The 7,852-nt window shown below is 36.1% G+C and overlaps 1 protein-coding gene across 2 annotated transcripts; it reads right to left on the bottom strand.

Moving 5' to 3' along the window:
- Positions 1–2,411: 2,411 nt before the first annotated feature.
- LOC106941548 (E3 ubiquitin-protein ligase TRIM37-like) lies at positions 2,412–7,279 on the bottom strand. Of its 2 annotated transcripts, none has more exons than XM_015024604.1 (8): positions 7,209–7,279; positions 7,033–7,069; positions 5,717–5,808; positions 5,482–5,583; positions 4,923–4,963; positions 4,546–4,662; positions 3,896–3,983; positions 2,412–3,594 (listed from the first exon to the last, which is right to left on the bottom strand). In XM_015024604.1, the coding sequence occupies exons 3-8, from the start codon at positions 5,735–5,737 to the stop codon at positions 3,439–3,441; spliced, it is 525 nt and encodes a 174-aa protein (XP_014880090.1). In that variant the 5' UTR covers positions 5,738–5,808; positions 7,033–7,069; positions 7,209–7,279; the 3' UTR covers positions 2,412–3,438. The 2 variants fall into 2 exon arrangements, with proteins under 2 accessions (XP_014880090.1, XP_014880089.1); XM_015024603.1 differs by having other exon boundaries at positions 7,033–7,094; positions 7,209–7,271.
- Positions 7,280–7,852: the final 573 nt, after the last annotated feature.

Here is a 7,852-nt window from a genome sequence, read left to right as displayed (position 1 = left end):
TTTGCCTTAGAAAAGTCTAAAATTCCATAAAAACCATTTAATGGAAGTGACATCAATTGGTTTTGAAGTAAATTCAACCATGGAAAACAAAGTAAGCTTCAACTGTCACTATCTATGTACTTTTTCTTATCTTAAATATGTTAAACCTGGATGAGTAAAGCTTAAAGTTCCACCCTGTTAGGATAGATTGTGAAAAATGTTTATTCAGTAGAATTTAAAAAACATTAGATTTAGTCATTAAAGGTTTGTTATTCTGTTGAAGGTTAGCTAGCTAAATGTTCACCACATAAAGAGCTACAGGTAGATTAGTTAGAAAAGTTCCACCCTATGTTCATGAACCAAACAGAGTGGAAATTAGGGTGAAAAGTAATCATTTTAAGTAAAATAAAAAATGTCAGATGATGGAATAGAGCTGCAGAGTAATCTGAGGTATTAACAGATGTCTTTGCCATTTGTCTGTTTTCATTCCACTTGGTACCCCCATTGACTCCTGTGAGGGGAACAATGAGTACCTGTCATAGGAAAATCCACTACAGGGATATCACATGTTTTCCCAAATAGAGCCAGGACAAATACTGTGCCTATACTTTGACTTGAAAGAGGCAATCCTGCAACCAGTGATGAAAATCGTCAGATTTTAGAATTGAAGACATTAATTTTCCACCCTGTTATGGGACAATCCACCATGTTATGTTCTATTCCACACATGTTTTTATTAAATATTGTTACAGAAACATTAAGTACTGTAAATTTTTCTGTGCCATGTTGGGAATTGAAGACCAATAAATAAAAATATTGGTATAAGTTTTTAAAATTACCAATATTTTCTATGCTGTCAGTAATAATGAGTAAAAAAAAAAAATTTTTTTTTTTACAATACAGACATAAATGATTCGTAACTACATGATGTGCTACAATTTCAAAAATAAAACATATTATATAGTAAAAGGGACACACTCTTTTTAAGAAAAAGTTATTTTTCAAAATTTACATGTTTAACTATTTGTGGTCTATATGTAAATGTTCATAACAGGGTGGAACACATTCAGAGACAATGGTGAAAAAAACACCTGTAATTATTAATTTATCCAATCCTGAGCTTGCCCATTATTAATTTCTTATTGTTAAACATGTCAGTGTTGTAACACAATATTTAAAACTTAAAACATTAATACTTTTTTTTTCAAATGTCTTGAAGCCGAAATGTTGCCGCAAAAAAAGAATCACCCATCTCCCCAAGGTAAAAGAAAGCAACAATATGTTTTCTAAAAAAATGTACAAATACGTAACTTGGACATGTAACTTTAATCTGATTATTGGATTGTAAATAGTAACATGTTAGATTACTCGTTACAAGGGGTCAGATTAGAGTAACGCGTTGATGACAATTGTTTGACATTTTTGCTCAAGCTATTTACGGATCGTTCAGGTGTCTGATACGTGTCCCCCCCAGTGATAAACTTGTTCCTACGCCCTTGGGTATGACAGATAGTCAGAACACCGGCACTGTTCTTGCCTCGTGGCAGGGGGCGCTCATGATCCCAGACATTGGTCTTGTGACTCTGAATCTGCAGAGTAAGAGACAGTGAGCTAGCCACACAGTAAATAAGTCATTTGCAGCGATATATTTGTTGTTTTCTTCTCTCTTCCGATGTCAACATGGATGACTACATTTCTACACTTACAAAGTTTTCTAAAGTGGATTTTCAACTGAAGTAGGAAATAATACTAAAGATTGACCAACATTGGAGCTGAAAGGTTTGCTTCAAATTAAGACATAGACAGGCACCCGCTGTTTTCAAATGTAAAGAAAAGACAGGCTTTGTGGATGTCCTACTAGAAACTGCCTTTTCTGCTTTCCTTGCCTTCTTTTCTCAACTTGTGGCACTGTGTGGACTCAGATGGGATTTTGTGACAAATAATTCGCTAAGAAGCCTTTCAAATCATGAGTGATCGACCACTAATATAGAAAGCCAGATCGCACTAAAACCATTTGGGATTTGTGCTGAATGAGCGGAGCACGGGCTTCATGTATAAGTAAAGGTAAGGCGGCAATAATAATGATAATAGTAATAATAATAATAACAATAATAATAATGACTTATTTACTGTACTCTTTCTGCACAAAGCTATCAGTTCACCCAAAGCCAAGTCTATCCTTGACCACAAGCTGAGAAAAGAAGCCAAGGAAAGCAAAAAAGGCCATTTCTAGCTGGACATCCACAAAGCCTGTCTTTTCTATACCACTTAGTTTGAAAAGAGTGGTACCCTTCTGTCTCATAGTTTGAAGCAAACCTTTCAGCTCTTGTGTTGGTCTTCCTTTAGTCATTATTTCCTGCTCCAAATGAAAATCCAATATAGAAAACTATAGTGTAGTGTAGAAATGTAGTCATCCATGTTGACGTTGGAAGAGAAAACAATAAATATATCGCTGCCCTTGACTTATTTACTGTATGGCTAGCTCGTTGCCTCTTACTCTGCAGACATGGAGTCACAAAACCAATGTCTGGGATCATGAGCTCCCCCTGCCATGAGGCAACAGAACTGCCTGCCTCACATCAAATATCTTCGCTGTCGTTTATGATCACTCCTCAGCACACGAAACACATTACACTCACAGTTGGTGACAAAAAAAACGCTGTACATTATACAAATAAGCTCAATTGCGGAAAATCAGTTCATATATTGAATGTTTTTAACCATTTTATTGGTGACATACAGACAGAAGGAACATGCTCCCATCAAAGACACTCTCTGAAGAGGAAAAAACATAGCTGCTTTGTGACTTTAATTTAAATTGCAAAAGTTTTTCCAAGTCTGGTATTTTAAAAAATTCTGTAAACAACAATTTAACAATTAAAAAAAAATCTCTTTAGATCCATACAGTCTAAATGTGTCAGCATCATAATAAGGTCCAAATATATATTGGACGTTCTGAAGCCTCTCTGTCCGTCCAGGACTCTGAGCTCTTCTAATCAGATGCTGCTGTCGGTTCCCAGAACTCATTTTAAAACTCGTGATGATAGAGCATTTCAGGTGGAGCCCCGAGGCTCTGGAACGCTCTCCCTCTATCGATTTTGCTCCAAGTCATCTGACGCATTTAAAAAGTCTCAAGACTTATCTCTTCAGACTGGCTTTTGGTTAATTTTCTTAACTGGTTTCAGATTCTTTTATTATTGATGTGTTTCCTTTTGTAAAGCACTTTGTGATTTTTATGTCTGTGAAAGGTGCTATATAAATAAAGTTTACTTACTTAGTTACTTAAAAGCTGCAAGCTGTTCTTCAAAATAACTGTTGTTACTGATTTATCACAAAATACAGCGCAGTTAAAATTTAAGATTTAATTAATGTAGACAAAGTGACAAACTCAAGGTGAAAAAGAGAGCAAATATTTTTAGGATGATATATATATGGCTTGTCCAGAAAAAAGGTAAACAGCTACTCCAAGATGAAGAAGTAAAAAGTCCTCACCACTTCCTGCACCAAACTAATGAGCTCCATGAGGCGACGGCGCAGTTTTCCCACTTCCTCCTTCACCTTGGTGACGTGCTGTTCATAAATCTCCACCAAAGGCTTGAAGGTGTGGCCGCCGTGCTGCAGACAACAAAGAGATCTATCATTCAGCTGCTTCAACCTCTAGAAATATTTTCTGATTAATTCAAAATGTGACTAGAATAATTATCTGATTATTCTAGTCAATAATCAGATAACTGACTAGAATATAGTTTCTGCTTAGTATTCCATTTGTTGACTTTTTTTAGATAAAATTGATTTTATAGAGAAAGTTGACTGAGTAATATAGCAGTATCTGTGCATGTGATTCTTCTGATTTATTTATAACTTTGGATTCAGTCTGTAACATATAAAACATAAAAACAACAGCTCTAAACATTACCATTCCTCCCCAGAGGGCACACTGGTGGCAGATGCATTTCTTACAGGTCCAGCAGAAAACACTCAACTTCTCATGGTGGTTTTCACATCTGCTCAGTGTTGATGAAGAGAGAAATAATTGTTTTATTTTTGTTAATTTTGTTCTGTTTTCAAAAAATTGATAGGGTTTATCAACTGTTCTCTAATATATTAAAGCTTAAAACTGTTATAGGGCCTTTAAAATCTAAATAAGTTGCTGCTGGCCACGCCCATGCCCCAACTCATTTTCAAATTCTACAACTTTACATCTCAGAAAAGAATGACCTCTTGCACAACCAACAAGAATACAACAAGTGGTTTCTGGATGACAAGTCAACAACACTTCTCTTTTCCAGCAGCCTTTCAGTGCATATCATTATAGTCGAATGTGACTTAACAATTCAGAGGTTTTTGAAACGACTCATTTTCCAGACACCAAAAACTTTAACTTATTGTCAAAAATAAGTAGGAAAAAAACACGTCATGGCGACTTTTTTGGGCTTCTTCTAAAAACCCCAAATGGAAGTATAAAAACATCTAAAAAGTGAATTTTTCATAATAGGTCCACTTTAAAAACTGTCACAGGGTTAAATTATAAAACAAAAAAAGTGAAAGGTTTTAGGAGACACTCACTTGTCTTTGTCATTGTCCTCATGTTTGGTGAGACTGCAGAGCTGCAGGGTGTCCAGCTGCTGAGTGACCTCCTCAGCCCAGCGACAGTTCACCAGTTCCCTCAGCTGCAGTGGAGCTCTGTTTGAACAGCAAGCACTAAAACTGTAACTGATTCACAATTGACACGTCTGACAAAATATAACATTAACCTTGTGTAAATTAGGCAGGTTGCTGCCTTCAAAGCTTTAAACACAAGGTAAGATTTTTGTACAACTTGAAATTTCTTTTAATAAAAATACTAAGGCAGTATCTTAAGCTAGAAATGCAGTACTTCGTTGAGACAAATACAGCTGAAAGTGAAGATCTGTGTGGATATAAGAAGGTGTAAAGCTTCTCACCGACAATGTGGACATTGGGCTCTCTGCTCAGTCAGCCATCGCTGTCAAACAAGAGATTCCAGCTCAAATACAACCAACACAAGGATACAACATAGGATTTACAGGAACATATGAAGGTTAGCCTAAGATCCTTACAAACACAAAAACAATCTGACAAAATCTGATTTAATAAAACCACTGTTCTGGAATATTTAATATAAGGCTTTAGACATGGAACCTGCAAGAACTTGATGGATGGTTGGATGAATGGATGGGTGGATAGCTTTATGGATAGATGGAATGTTGGATGGATGGATGTTTAAGATAACATCAAAGGGAAAAAGGATAGAAATTCAAATATCTTTCAACACTTTATTTTCTATTCCTATATTTATTCTTCTTATAAAAATCTAGCTTGTCCAGACTTCTCTAGATTGTGGAGGAAACCTATAAATAATTTTCCCAGACTTCATCCATGTTCTTCTCTGGTTTATAATAAACATTGTTCTTCAAAGCAAAGATTAAAGAACTGTGCATTGCAGAGAAAACAGGTCAGTTTCAGTTTGTTGACCACACCCACCCGAATGCAGCTGAAGCAGCAGAGTTTGGAGCAGTGGGGGCAGAGGCGTGCATCCCTCAGTTTCTCCATGCAGATGAAGCAACGAAACACCTCAGCAATGCTCTGCAAAAAGACAGAGGACAGTTCAACACCAAACTCCCCACATGGCTAAACAAACATCACTGAGACATGAGTCAAACTTCCTGCCCGTGTTGTATGGGTTAAATAAGTACAACTGTAGTCCATATGTACTCACCTCAACACTTTGTTCGTCCATTTCAGCCAGTTTGAGGTTGTCAGGTTCAGCAACTTGAAAAAGTTGTTTGAAATAAAGTAAACATGCAGCACCTGCAGATAAGATAATATTAGATTTTTATGAATGATTACTGCAACCAATATCAATGTGATTTTTTTTTTTCCAAAAAGAATTTGAAACAGGTGAAGATCTGAGATTAGAGGAGTTCTAGGTGGAACATATTTACAGAAAAAGAAAGTTTTTCTTTTTATCTTAAATGCAAATTGTATGTATTTTAGCACAAATTTGGCTTACTTACTGCTCTGACTGTGTTGTTTTTCCAGGAAATTGCCTTTTTTGAGTCTGTATACTCTAGTTAATGATTAATTGATTACTAAATTAGTTGACTATTATTTCAATAATCGATTAATCACACTTAATTGTTTCAGTCCTTAAACTCCTTAAATGAGCCACACTCTACTATCAATCAACACATCTTCTGAACCCTCTGAGCGGTTTTTAGTGTCACAGGACAGCTCGCCAATCTAATATAGAAACACAGACAAAACACATTCACACCTAAAGGCATTTTTTTAGAGTAATTAACCTAACAGTCTTGTTTTTGGATTATAGGAAGAAACTGGAGTGCCTGGAGATAACCATGTTGGAGAAAATGCTGATTCAGGAGCTTAAAGGCTGAGCAGTAGCCAATGAGCCAATGTAGTCCTGACTCTGAACTCAACTTAAATCTGTTTGACCCCTAAGTGTCAACTGATGGTGTATCAGAGACAAATGTGACCCACATGATGGCGTCAAGCCCTTCATGTGCAAAAGAAAATCCCTCACAAGACTGAAGAAAAGTAAAACAGTTAAAACTACTTCAAACAGTAACACTGTTGAAGAACTAAGTACATCAATTGCTGTTTTCCCGTTACTTAGGAAAGAAAGTAGCATCAAGACTCTTAATTGATTTATCAGCGAGCGATATTATTTGTATTCTTATCATCATTATTAAAATTATCATAATTTTAAAAAACGGCGCAGATGACAAAATATCACATCTACAAAGTACAGTTTTACTTTGGCACAAGCAGTTTTAAACGGATAGCTGGATGTTATACATGAATGGGCCCAGTCTCAGAAGACATTAATATGTCAAAAGAAAACAGAAGAAAAAAAAAAAGAGAGCTGTCGCTGATCAGAACTGCTCATATTATTACTAAACATAAACCCGATAACTGAACCCAGACTGACTGAAAAATAGGACAGCTTTTTTTCTCCTCCCCAGAGAGCAGTGAAGCCATGATGTAGCAGCCTTCTGCGGTAGGCTGTCTCACCTCTTCGGAGTCTCCTCCTCGGCTCCCTCTGCTTCACCTGATCAACAAACCGTCACAAGTGGCTGCATCACATTACAACATCGCCATCAGTTTGCAAAGAACAAGTTAAACAAAACAATTTGCGTCTTAAAAAAAAAAAAAGAAGCTCGATTAGGTTTATAAGAACGTCGTATTACAGCGTATTATTGAAAAGGCCACATTCTGGGCCAAACTGAAGATGTAGCTGTTTGCACTGTCCCCTAGAGATCAGCTTCTTCTGTGGATTTTCACCATAGTCACCACTCCTCTACGTTCCATTACCGCCCCCTGTTGTTACAGTGGGTCATTACAGCCTTTGTTGAACAAGCCGAAAGCGCTTACAATCATTAAAAAAGAATGTGTTCCTATGACTCATTTATCAGATTAAAGGTACCTTTTGAAAATAAGAACATCCACAACAGAATAAAATATAAATATATTCTTTATTGTCCCTTAGTGGGGGAAATTCAGGTGTACCAGCAGGCCAAATGGAACCATACATTCACACAAAGGTAACAAGACAAAACGAAAAGAGACTCTGCAGTAAGGACAACTTTACAACATAAGAAAAAAGAAATACTACACTCGCACTACAAATAGCATTCTCATATAAAAAGAAATCTGCAAAGGATTAAGGTAATCTTAAAAAAGCAGGTACAAAACTTTTTTTTATTTTTATTAAATCCACATTTCTAAGTGGAAAAATCCTTAGATAACATAAAAAAAGACTTGAAACCATCAATCATGAATACACCCTTTGTCTTTTTACTCTAAGTCATCCAGTTGGAGAATGTTTCTGAAT

This window comes from Poecilia latipinna, unplaced genomic scaffold, assembly GCF_001443285.1.
Source record: "Poecilia latipinna isolate Pla-1442-1.1 unplaced genomic scaffold, P_latipinna-1.0 Scaffold3740, whole genome shotgun sequence".
Taxonomy (NCBI): domain Eukaryota; kingdom Metazoa; phylum Chordata; class Actinopteri; order Cyprinodontiformes; family Poeciliidae; genus Poecilia; species Poecilia latipinna.
Note: the sequence above shows the minus strand (reverse complement) of the source record. Positions and strands in the feature narration are given on the sequence as shown.